Source organism: Dinoponera quadriceps, unplaced genomic scaffold, assembly GCF_001313825.1.
Source record: "Dinoponera quadriceps isolate SergipeBrazil2010 unplaced genomic scaffold, ASM131382v1 scaffold367, whole genome shotgun sequence".
Lineage (NCBI taxonomy): Eukaryota > Metazoa > Arthropoda > Insecta > Hymenoptera > Formicidae > Dinoponera > Dinoponera quadriceps.
The window spans coordinates 754,437-767,584 of NW_014554712.1; the positions used below are offsets into that span (position 1 = coordinate 754,437).

Here is a 13,148-nt window from a genome sequence, read left to right on the forward strand (position 1 = left end):
GGGGGAGGGGGAACTAAGTTCCTGGCGTAACTGACACCCGACGTTTACGGAACCGACCTGGTGAATTATGAAGTGACACTCCCTCGCCGGCACGCTGTCGTTGAGTTTCACCTCTCCGCCGTCACCTCGAATCACCCCCTTCCCTCCTCCTCTTCCCGAGCAAGTTACGTCTCGGAGAGCCGCGGGACGCACCCCCCGGAACGCGTGGCTCGAATGGGGGAGGGGTCGGTGTTTAATGACGTCGGGTGCGCCGCGCGTTGAAAGTAGAAAACGTCAGGCTCCTCCGAGGCTGAGTTTCGCACGGCGGCGCCGGTCCATGGTTATTCCGAAGCTGAAGACGGCAACGGTATTCGTGCGCGAGCTGGTTAACGGAGCGGTAGGAGAGACAAAGCACGTGGTGAGGTCGCGATGAACTGGAAAGGGCGATGCTAAAGTTACCTGCGAAAGAGGACTCGGATATCGAATAATTGGGACCCTTTGTATAATGTGTCGTAGAGAAAGAGCCCCTCTATCTATTCGTTGAAAAGTTTTCGACGTAACGATTTTCAAACAGAAGTTTTCTCGTTCACGCTGTTACCAGACGGTCCGCATTTCGCGAGGGACGCGGAGTCTCACATTCACAGCTCGGGATCTTCTTTTTCTCAGGAATACGATGAGCCTGGCGCGAAGCGAGCGCATCGAGATAAAGAAGAAAAAACTGCACATACACCGGGCGGTTGTCGAGGACAGCGGTATGTACACCTGCCTGGCGAAGAACGAGGCGGGCTCTTCGCCGGTGACCGAGAGCTATCCGCTAATCGTTTCCGGAAACGAGACCGCGACGATTAAGGTCGTGCCGCGCAACCTGATCGCCAAGCGCGGCGAGTCGGCCGCGCTGCACTGCGTCTTCGAGGACGCAGACGACGTGCAGTGGTTCTTCAAAGAGATCGGCCCGTTGGAATCCGACGAGGAGCGGACGATCTTCGAGAACGGCACCCTCATGATACACGCTGCCGAACAAAGGGACCAGGGATTCTACTCCTGCCATGGATTGAGGGACGAGGCTACTGTCAGTTATACGGTCGAGTTGCAAATTGCCTGTGAGTATTGGCAGATTTTCCTGAAAAGAGTCGACAATAATAAATAAATAAACGGGGTAAAGGGATGAGATGACTCTTTTTTTCGCTGATTTTTCTAATCTAGTAACAAACGAGTCGATGCCCAACTCGTTCGAGACTCTTAATAATAATAAATAATCTGTTGTGGTGTTGACTTCAATCTGCTAACGATAGCAGATAATATAATACAAAATCTATTTTGGACATTAATATGTAACTTTTCTGGTATTTCTTTATAAAGAATTACACGATAGTAAATAATTTCAATTTTTTCACTACTTATTTACATTTTATATATTTATATTTTATTGAATTGTCATGTATCTAATCGTATTATTTATATACTAATTATATATATATTATTATTTATATATTTAATTAGATTATTGAAAAAATATTGAGATCATAAAGCTTCGAATTTCATAACACGAATCAAAACAATTAACTACATGATCGACTTAACTTTTACACACACACACACACACAGACAGAGTGAGCGGAGTTCACGAATTCGGAGACTCGTAAGCGGTGTCTTTTAGATTTATTGAACTTCTCAATGGCCGCCTTCGAACCGAAACGTCCAACCCAGCTGGCGATTGTCGGCGAGGATCAAGAATTCCAGATAAGCTGCCTAGAACCCTTAGGCCTACCGCAGCCCAAGCTTTACTGGCGGGATCCCAGGGGACACATAATAAGCGACACCGGGCCCGTGCGTGTTCAAGACAACACGCTCATCATCGCGCGGGCACGAATGAACGAGGATGACGGCAATTACACCTGCGTGGCCGAGAATCTCGCCGGTGAAACGGATATATCCGTCCAAATAGTCATATCAAGTAGGTTGAGAACCACTTACCGAAGGATAGGATCCTAGGCAGAGCAAATGTCTAAAAGAGAATTATCGAGTCGTCCCGTGGAGTTTCACTACAAATTTGTAAATAGCGACATTTATTTGAGACCTAAATGACCCCAAGTGACTATTCTCGGGTTAAGTGATCTTTTAGAAATTCGTTCCACCTGGGATCGAGGAGCGCGCGGCCGAGAGGGAAGTAAAGACAAAAAGCAGCAACCGTGCGCGTAACGACGACGCGATCGGTTGAACGCAACTGAATTTTTCAGCCCCGCCGAGTATCGTAAGCTCCCCGGAGTCGCTGAGTGTGATGGAAGGTGACTCGGTGACGCTGACCTGTTCGTATTCCGGCATGGAACCACCGGTGACTTACGTGCACTGGCTGAAGGACGGCGTACAGTTGAAGGAGTCGGGCGGCCCGACCAGATACCGCGTTACCAACAATCACGGCAACGTTACTCTGCACTTCAAGAGCGTTGATCTGTCCGATAAGGGGCACTATATGTGCCAGGTGTTCACCACGGGATTCCCGTTCATGTTCTCGGACCCGGCGGTTCTCACGGTCGAGGAGAAGCTCAAGTTCTCGCCGCAGCCGGTGAACAAGCGGCTGGAGCTCGGCTCGACGGCGAAGGTGTCGTGCAAAGCGCAGGGCGCCACGAACCCGACGGTGAAGTGGGTCAAGGAGGGCGAGGACGAGGAATTTCCCAGGCACGTGCAGGACGTTAACGGGACGTTGCACTTCAACGGTGTGCTGGAGGAGGACAAGGGCCGGTACACTTGCGTAGCGAGCAACGCTCAGGGCTCCATCAATCACACGATCAGCATCGACGTAGTCAGTGAGTATCCGGGACGGCATATCGGCGGGCGTTTGCGTGAACGAGCGGGACGAATCGATGTGGTCTCGATTAGAATACGAGACACACAGGGTGTCCGGGAAGTTTCGACAAAGCCCAGGCAGAATGGGTTAAACTGAGTAGAAAAGTTGTATATCATAAAAGTACAGAAATGGCGTCTGGATCATGTGATTCCAATCAAGACGGCCAATCAAGCATCTTTCTTGCCTTGCCTTTCATGCTTCTCTGTTTATACCTAAGATTCTTGATCATCTCTTTCCGCAGTCGCGCCCAAATTCACGATACAGCCGCAGAATCCGACGGAGGCTATCGAGGGGTACCCGGTGATGCTGCATTGCGCCGCCGAGGGGGATCCTAAACCGACCATTCAGTGGGACAAGGACTCTCGTATGAACAACCTGGACAATCCCCGATTCGAGGTGTTGAGTAACGGAAGTCTGTACATCAAGGAAGTGTACCTCAGCGACGAGGGCAAGTACGGCTGCACCGCCGGCAACAGCGGCGGCCTCAAGCGGGAGGAGGTTCAGCTGAACGTGAAAGGTACTCTTCTTTGAATTTTCGTTATCGTTCCTAGCGATCTCCGTGTTACGAATACGAGTGTTAATGAAATAACGGTCTCTCGGTTTCAGCAGGGGACAGTTACAGAGCCGATCTGGACCTCGACTCCGACGACGGCTCGATGATGACCAAGACGGTGACGATCACCCTGAGCGCGGCCGCGGCTTACATGGTGCTCGTCGTCGGCCTCATGCTGTACTGCCGCTACCGACGTCGCCGCAGGAAGCAGCAGTACCTGCAGGAACAAACGGAAGGTACGATCGTCGGCGTTTCTCGACGTAAAAACAGAAACACGCTGACACACCGGCACGCAGTCGAGTCAGCACGCGTTTCGACATTGCAGAGAAATTGGAGAACGGCGACGTGCAGGAGGAGCAAACCGAGCTGAAGGAGACCACCGGCAACAAGACGAACTCGACGAGCAAGAAGAAGGAGAATCGGGACTCTCACAACAAGAGCGACGGCGCCGACACCGCCCAGAGCCAGAGCAGCAACCAGTCGAAGAAGTCCAAGTCGAACTACGACAAGATCGCGGCGTCGCGGAGCAACCTGAAGGAACTGAAGCCGCTCGGCCGGGGCGAATTCGGCGAGATCTACGCGACCAAGTATCAGGTGGACGGCGACAAGGAGTCCTTGGTGATGGTGAAGAGCCTGACCAACACCAAGGACGAGACGGCCCTTCAGGAATTCAAGCGGCACCTCGACCTCCTGCACAAGCTCAGCCACGAGAACGTCGTCAAGCTGATCGGCCTATGTCGGGAGGAGGAGCCGGACTACATGATCCTCGAGTACACCGACTGGGGCGACCTCAAGCAGTTCCTGATCGCCTCGCGCAAGGACAGCAACTCCAGCCCGACGCACGAGTCGAAGCCGCCGCGCGCGCCTCAGCTGTCGGTCGCGCAGATCCTCGCGCTCTCGAACCAGGCCGCGAAGGGCCTGAAGCACCTGGCCGACAACCGACTGGTCCACAAGGACATAGCCGCGCGCAACTGCCTGATCGCCAGTAACCTGACGATCAAGATCTCACTGCCGTGCATGACCAAAGAGCCGTACCATCAAGAGTACACGAAGCATCGGAACCAGGTGATCCCGCTCAGATGGCTGCCCTACGAGGCCGCTTACGAGGACGAGTACTCCACCAAGAGCGACGTATACTCCTTCTCCTGCCTGGTCTGGGAGATGTTCCATCAGGGCGAGCTGCCCTTCAACAAGATGAACGACGAGTCCGTGCTGGCTCAGCTCAAGGCCCAAACGCTCGCGTGGAAGCCGCACAAGGCGGCGCCGCCGACCCTGCAGGAGCTCCAGGCTCAATGCTGGGCGAACGACCCGCGCGACAGACCGACCTTCGACGAGGTGGTCGCGAAAATAGGCGAAATTGTGGCCGACAGCTGCCTGTAACCGGGATGTTTCATGCGGCCGAATAGCGAGACTCGGAGTGTAACGGAGGGTATTGCAATAGGGGTTAATGATCGCGCTGAACTGTCAACGTCGAGAAAGTAAGGCTGACGAGCGCCGGTGATCGCGCGGCGACGAGCTCCCTTCGTCGCGGAGAGGCTCGTCCGAGAGAGAACGGCGGCCGCGCGAGGCTTCGTACTCGCGTGCGCGAGAGAAAGAAAGAGAATAATTAACCGGCTTCATGTAAACGCTTGAATATCGATTATATATATATACAAATATGCGTAACGAATCCGCGGTAGGGAACCCTACTCCCGTGTAAATGGAAAATGCTTGCTCATTAATCATCAAACGCGAGGATTATGTGTTTCAATGATGTCGCCGGTACGTACACACACGCGCGGATCCCCAAGCGTGTCCCACAAATCGCGCCCTCCCCCCCCCTTCTCCACACCTCCCCCTACCCCGTCCCGGTGTACAAACCTCACGTCGAAATTCAATTCGCGCGCACGCGCACGTTGCGAACGTTGTACGCGCGTCCCTTCGTTCGTGCGTACCGTTCGATACTCGTCGTTACATGTGATCAAGTGAGTGGCGTCTCCACCGTACGAGAGGAGTTTTTTGATACATATACATATATATATATATATATATATATTTTACACACGAAGCGGCTCCAGAGAGAGATAGAGGAGAGAGAGAGAGAGAGAGAGAGAAAGAGAAAGAAAGAGAGAGAGAGAGAGAGAGGCTTCGAACGTTTATTTATTATTATTATTATTATTATTGTAGCGCTCCCCGAGCACTCTTCCATCTCTGAACTAACTATTCTCGTCGCACGAACGTCGAATTTCCCGGATTCAGTCGAGCCAGACTTGCCTCGCGCGATCATTGGAACTTTGGTTCACATTTCGGCCTCCCGTCGTTTTCGTGCTGTTATTCTTATTCGTTTTCCTTTCCTTTTCGTAGGCAAAACGCGATAAGATCGCGAGCAGGTTCCGCAATAATCATTCGTATTACGGTATTCTCTCGTGTCCGTTGGAAGAAGAAAGGTGAGAGAGAGAGAGAGAGAGAGAAAGAGAGGAACTCGGTAAGGGAATGATATTTATTTCGACTAACGTCTCCGTCTCCCCTCCCCTCCCAAGCAATGACCGGTTTTGTCGTCGGACTAAGAATCTACGATCTGTATGGGCCCATTACACGTTATTACGCAATTAATGCAATACTTAGTATATACAGTAAATCGGTATAATAATAGGTATCATCACCGTACATCGAATACTTTAGTAAGGTACTCTAATCGTTAGGCGAGCCGAAGGGTAGGCGACCGACGACGGGAACGTTCGATCAGGGTCGATCGAGGAATAACAACGAACGACGGGGCTCGAATGTCGTCGGCGATCGGTCGGCACCCGGTGCTGCAATTGCTGCACGTGCATATTATGCGGACATGCGTATTAAGAAAGTATCACGACCATATCAAATGACGAACGGAATCTTATATCACCGCCTCTATTTACTTCTAACTGACACACACAGTCGTACGTACACTCACTTACACAACACATATACTTACATACACGTGCTACAACCGCTAAGGACACGGTATATGAAAGGAGAAAAGAAACATAAGGATTATTTATAACGTATATTTATGTGTGATAAGAACAAGACGCAATCGACCACTCGTATTGACTAGAGAGAGAGAGAGAGAAAGAGAGAGAGAGAGAGAGAGAGAGAGAGAGACGGCCTTGTACATACCGATGGTATAAGTGTAAGTTCTTTTTAAGAGCGCGAGATACCAGCGTGGAATCGTCGCGTTTGGTTTCCAATTGTAATGTGATCATCACTCGAATCTCCCGCCCCCCTCTCTCACCCCCGTCAACCATTTCCACTTCGCCCCTCTAAACCACCACCTTCCACGAGAAATAGCTCTCTTCACCACCGGAAGGAATTTCGTCGTATTTCGGTATCGGAGAGAAAGCGCCCGAGAGAGAGAGAGAGAGAGAGAGTGAGAGAATGTGTGTGTGTACGCGTTGGGCACGCGCGGCCGAAGTGTTAATTAACGGTGCAGAAAACGGTTACTACTATTACTACGATTACGCTACTCGAAAGCCTATTTTTACATGTTACGGGAAAATTTATACCCCGACCAGATCAGGCGCGATGTGTGTATCGCGCTCGCGATATTTTTGCATCCGCGCGCGTTGGTTACTCACGGCTTGATAAATAGCGCGCACAATCTAATTCAATCGCGATGTGGTCCAATGGAGAAGGTAAGAGAAACGGGAGGAACATTCCGAGAAAGAGAGAAAGAGAGAGAGAGAGTGTGTATGTACTTCCGACTGTTCCGCATCATCATCATCATCCGATTTGTTGTACAACGAAGAGCAAACGATTCGCGTATTTTAACGGTTAACACAAAGTTGTAACATCCCCTCCCGTCCCTCCTCCCCCCCCCCCTCGCCACTTCCGCGTTCAACTACTTTTGAACGAATCTACTTGATAAGGTAAATATTCTCACGCGAGACGGTCTTACGACGCGCTTGCGTCCCCGCTTCTTCCGTTCTTCTTCTTATACGAGACTCGTATGCGTCGTTCGAAGGTTTAAAAGGGCGGGAAACCGCTGAAAAGAGAAGAAACGCGCGAAACCTCTCAGCGACGGATAAACAGCAGCGACTTCGGAGAAAGAGAGGCGGAGGATAATTCGCGCGATTCCGTAACTTGTTCCGCTTCGAACGCACGTATTACGAGTCTGGTTACCCGACTCCAAATAGCTTGTCGAGGGATTAACGCGCACAGAGCCGCGCGAAAGAAGATTGCATCCGCGTTAGTTCGGCTCGGTCGGTCGGAAACACGACTCGACCGGAGACTTCGCGGGTGCGCCGCGAGACCGCTTACGGGACTCCTAAAGCGAAAAAGCCACCGGCGACGGAAAAATATTACTTGTGAGGAGCGAAGGACAACAATTGGCCAATTTATCTTTCTTTTCTTTAAATGTTAGTTATCTCGAACGGAGAATATTTTTTTCTTGATAATAGTATTGAAATATGCTCATTACAAATAATGGAAAAGCTCATTATGATTTACTCAAAAGAAGACTGTTCTCTTTTCAAGAATATTATAAACCTTATTGGGGAGAAGTTAGAATTCGGCTAATTGAAGTAAATAAGCCGAAGTTTTAGTGTTTTAATGTAATATTCTTGATTGAAGTATCGAACTTATACTAATATATAAGGTGTTATATAAAATATGTCCATGTATAAAAAATATATATAAATATATATTCATATGTAACCATATATTGTTACATATGGATATATTTTATATATAATTCACATATGAGAAATTTGTTTCCGGCTTTTCAATCTTAGTAAGTTTAATACTTCAATCAAGAGTATTAAATTAAAATACTAAAACCAATATTTCGGTTTACTTATTCCAATAAACTTAATTTAACTTTCCTCCGATAAAGTTTATAGTATTCTTGGAGAGAGAACAAATTCTCCTTTTGAGTAAACATAATCAGCTTTTCTAATATTTGTAACGAGTATATTTTAATACCGTATCAGAAAAATATTCTTTCTTCGGAATAACCTTTGCTTAAAAGAAGAGAAGTAAAGTAAAAATGAGTAATTGTATTTTTCTCGTCGTATAATATCTTTCCCCGTGAGGATTCGACGGTTCGCCTCGTCTTATCGAGACGGGTCTTAACGAGCGCGAGGTAATCTCTTCATCGACCGCTGCGCTGGGGACGTTTTCGTGTAACGATCCGAAAATCGTGCGTCTCACAATTCGATCGAAACTCGTGAACGGCGAAATTGAGATCGCTTGGAAATACCTGTTGTCCGTCGTCGGCGCGAGTCGTCCGAAGTTTCCTTCGAACTTCCTCCGGAAGGAAAATAGAGAATTGAACGAAAGATAGGAAGAATAGATTCCCCGAAGAAACGGGTACAAGCGCTCGTCGGTTCTGTGTGCATGCCGGTATAAATAATGAGATGTATCATATACGCAATATAAGATGTACGAAGCACACTAAGGTAACACTGCCAATCGTATCTATGTAATTCGAAAGAGGGCCGTAACCGCACGATAAAAAAAGGTATACGGTCCTGTTCTCCGATCTAAAAAGCACCCTCGTCGTACCGAGCGCGCGGCGCAACGCGGCGTGGCGCGACGCAGCCAGCGCGAAAACACACCGTCCGCGAGCGCAACGCGGATGCGTCCTCTCGTGGGCGCTCCACTCGCAAGTACGAATATGTAAGAGCACGAATTGTCGAGTAATCTTTCAAGATAATCACGGATCTCACGAGCCGGCGCTCTCTCGTAGCGAGCTCTACGAGCGAGTTTTATAAGATGCTTCCTAAATGTTCGCTAATATACGTCGAGAAATATTCTTGTGATCGGCGACGGCGCGCGTATTTGGACGGCGGCATTGAAATCCTCGCGTCGAGCGCGGCCCCGAATTTGACATTCGGACAAATTTCCGGCCCAGAGACACGGCGGCGAGAGAGGATCAAGGAAAACCCCGTACCGAAACGATGATATCCGCGCGATCGGAAAATTCGAGCGATTTTATCGGAGATTCGTCGTAACGAGAAATTGCGTAAACAATTAAAAAGGGACGAGAAAAAAGTCGAATTACGCGCGGAATGCGCGTAACGAGGGGATCGTATATATCCGAGCTGCGAAATCGCGAGAGGAGCACGAGTAACGAGTGTGCCCCCCCTCCCCCCCCTGATGATGCGCGTCCAGGTACAAGCCGTCGTTGCTTGTAACATAAAGCTACGCTATAGGACTATTACCTTGCTGCAGCGATTTAATCCGCGAGTACGCGATAAGTTAAGGCCAATTTATCCAAGTCCTATGTGCTCATATCATTCGCTCAGAATATTCATCGCGTCGACCAGCACTGCCATAAAGTAAACGAAGGAGAATGCGAGACGGCGCGGCCGACCCTGTCAGCCGCGCCGGTGGGTTTTCGTGAAGCTCTACCTATTATGTCTAACACGTCTAGTCATATACGGTGACAGAAGCGAACACAGCGCGGTAGGCTCATTTGAATGACGTTTTTCATATCCTTAGGCGTTCCAAATCGATTTCTTTTTTACAGTATTTTGTAAATATTTGTACTTTTTTATCTACATCGTACTTATGAATTTTTGGAATATAGTATGTGCTACGATACTAAATAAAAGTGAGAGAGAAAAAAGAACGCCAAGCGCCACGTGAGAGCCATTTTACTCGTATCCACCTCTGACTCCCCCGAGAGAAGTTCCCCGACGAGACTCCGCTCCGGCGAAGTTTTAGCTTCACATTAAGCTAACAGCTCAACTTGGCTGCTCATTAATTCAATGGATTCCAGAGAATTTGAAACGACCAAGGAAGAAGAAGTTTCGAGGTATGTTGCTATATTATGTGTTTACTATATTCTGTTATCCTTGGTTACACGAGAAACGGATACCTACCGCCGTTTTGTTGAGCTTTAGAAGAGAGGACTTGCTTGAGAATAAAGACGAGCGAATCAAAGATTTTTGACGTCGAATCGAATCTCATTTTTCTGTTTTCGCAATCGATTCGGCGAAATTTCACACGAAACGAATCGAATACGGTGAAATCAAGTCGAATCGTTGAAACGTAACTTTCAAATCAGCAAATTTTGCAACTAGGACAAATAAAGATTCATATTTTATAACATTCCTTATTTTATTAATTATTGCTTTCGATTTTTACACTGCAAACATTAACACGTAAGTGGGCGCATAACACGTAAGTGGACGCATCATTTTTTGAAAGGCAAAGCAACTGCTGTTTATTACTGACATTCTCGCGTATTATTACTATTATTAACGTTACTTCGCTAAATCCACGAGTAAGCGATGAAGACAAGTTACTGTAAACGTCAATGTTGCAGACAAAAACGAAACGGTGGAACATTTGTTTATTCATACGTCTGAGTCTTAGTTTGACCTCCCCGCGTCCACTTACGGATTAAGTATAATCAAAAGAAAGTACAGACACAATCGTCACTCTTACGTGACGATGTAAAGATAAATGAGAAGAATGTTTACGATTGATGAATAGAAAAGGAAGAATAAATAATAAAAATAAACATCAAGAGGGCGCATCGTGGGAAAAGGGGAACACTCGTTGGGGAAAAAACGACGTTTTATTACCTAATCAAATTTATTTTTACTTAATATTTCATGGTACAGTCTATACCTAGTATGATATATAAAATAACGTAGTCGTCGAGAAATGCAAACGGGTTCAACGAAGGCAGAAATATCGACTGAGTAGCGCCCAGAAAGGAAAGGTGATCGAACATCCGAAACGAAACGCACAAATTATCGATACCGAACGCAATAACGTGAGAAGAGTACGTTTAGTCATGGTTTATGTATATTTATATATATGTATATGTATATTTATGTGTAAAGTCTAAAAAAGGATGAATCACTTAATCCTTTAGTACTTAATTCATGAATATAGTAGCAGCCTCACTCTCTAATAGTACTAAATATAATAATGGTATAATGCGCGTTAAATATAGATTATTAACATTATAAATAATATATAATCGTCGGAATCCGTATAATAAACAATGATACAAGGTATTTTTGTCGTTTTAGTTTTTTAAATCGTTATCATATAGTAATAATCACAATAGCGTATTCTGAAAAATAGATTAGGGTCCCGTGGGCAGAGGGCGGAGTGCCTCGTTTCCGGACAATTTCTCTATCATTCCTTCTCTCTTTCTCTCTCTCTCTCTCTCTCTCTCTCTCTCTCTCTCTTTCTCACACTTTCACATCGCTATTTTCTCTCTTTTTCTTTTTATCAATTTTCTCCTTATCTCTCTCTCTCTCTCTTTCTCTCTCTTTTTCTCTCTTTTTTTCCTTCCGATATACATCGGTGGCGCATCAAAAGTTCTCCACGGGGGCCCGGGATCTATACAGAACGATCACCTCGAGGATGATCGTAATTCTCAAGAGCTCGGGGATCGCGAAGTCGTACGACGTGCGATCTCTCCTCGTCGTCCTTCCGACGCGAAGACTCGAGACTACCACGAAAGGATAATGCGCTAGGAATCCAGCGTTAGACCGTTCTCAAGCGCGCGTGGATGAAAGAAACGGAAACGTCGCGAGGAACTCGAGCTGAAACATTCACGCGCAACGAGTCCTCGACGTGTCTCCTCGCCGTCGTCCGATTTTACAAAAACAGGATCCCCCGCGACGCCGAGTATTCGTATACTGGTGTCGTCGTCGCCGTCGTCGTCATCGCGACGCTCACGTTTTCGCGTCTCGGATGCACACACCTCGGCTGTGTATTGTAAATAAATGAGATCAGTCGGCTAATTGCACCCCACACGCTTTTCTCCTCCCTTTTGTCCTTCCCGCCGAGTCCGACACACTCTATCGCGTTTTTCGCCTCTATCCTTTCTTTCTTTTTCTCTATCTGTTCTTTCTATCTCCCTCTCTCTCTCTTCTTCTTTCTACCGTTTCGCTCTTTCTTTCTTTTTTTTTTTAACCGCGTCTCTGCCACTCTGCCTAGGGAACCCACTATAACAGGGCACTATGAACAGCAGTCTGCTGGCTAAGTGACTTTCCGAATCTACAATCGTTCCTCCGCATTCTCACGCTCTCTCTCTCTCTCTCACTCGGTCAAGTTCCCTCTCTCGCCCCGTCATAATACTTCCCGTCTCTCTCTAATCTTCCTCCTTTGCCCCTCAATTTCCCGCCGCAATCTCGCTCTCTCGCTCTCTCTCTCTCTCTCTCTCTCTCTTTCTCTCTCTTTCGCTCCCACCTTAACTTAAAAATCTCCCGTTCCTTGCTTTTCCTTCCCTTCTTCCACCGGCTCTATCTGCATTGTGCGCTTCTTCATAGCTCGCGCGAGCATAAGAACAAACTTAATCTGACGTGTATACGGAGAAACGTAAACGACCGCGGCAGCGAAACGAAACTGCAGAGAGACGATATAGAAGACGCGCGGGCGCGCAACGACAAGCAACTGTGTGTACGATGAATTTTGTCGCGGTCGAACACAGAGAGAGAAATACCGCGAGCGCTGTTTCTATTCCCGTACATACACCGTCGAAAACAAGACATAAGGGGTAAAATATCGGATTCGATCGGATGACGACGCGATTCGCGTCAACGATCCGAGCTTCAACTCGCGCGCGCGTTACGACCAAAATCGCGCGGAAGGTAAGCCTCCCCCCCCCCCCGTCATTCTTCCCCGTCACAGCACATCCCGAGACAAGCCGATTTGACACGTGCACGCGCTCCCAAATTCATTCTCTCCTCCCGCCCCCGCGTATCCCGCGAGTCGCGCGACGCATTCGTAACCACCACATCCTCTCTCTCTCTTTCTCTCGCGCTATCGTTCTCTCTTCCGCAC

General features: G+C 47.9%; 1 protein-coding gene across 1 annotated transcript in view; it reads left to right on the forward strand.

The window, feature by feature from the left end:
* The window catches only part of LOC106741015 (tyrosine-protein kinase-like otk), a 5,135-nt gene extending 378 nt beyond the window's left edge, over positions 1-4,757 (forward strand). The window contains exons 2-7 of the mRNA XM_014612573.1: positions 646-1,079; positions 1,637-1,933; positions 2,217-2,783; positions 3,066-3,341; positions 3,431-3,613; positions 3,703-4,757. Coding sequence (XP_014468059.1) covers positions 646-1,079; positions 1,637-1,933; positions 2,217-2,783; positions 3,066-3,341; positions 3,431-3,613; positions 3,703-4,757 — 2,812 coding nt within the window. The remainder of the gene's footprint in view (positions 1-645; positions 1,080-1,636; positions 1,934-2,216; positions 2,784-3,065; positions 3,342-3,430; positions 3,614-3,702) is intronic.
* The last annotated feature ends 8,391 nt before the right edge of the window (positions 4,758-13,148 follow it).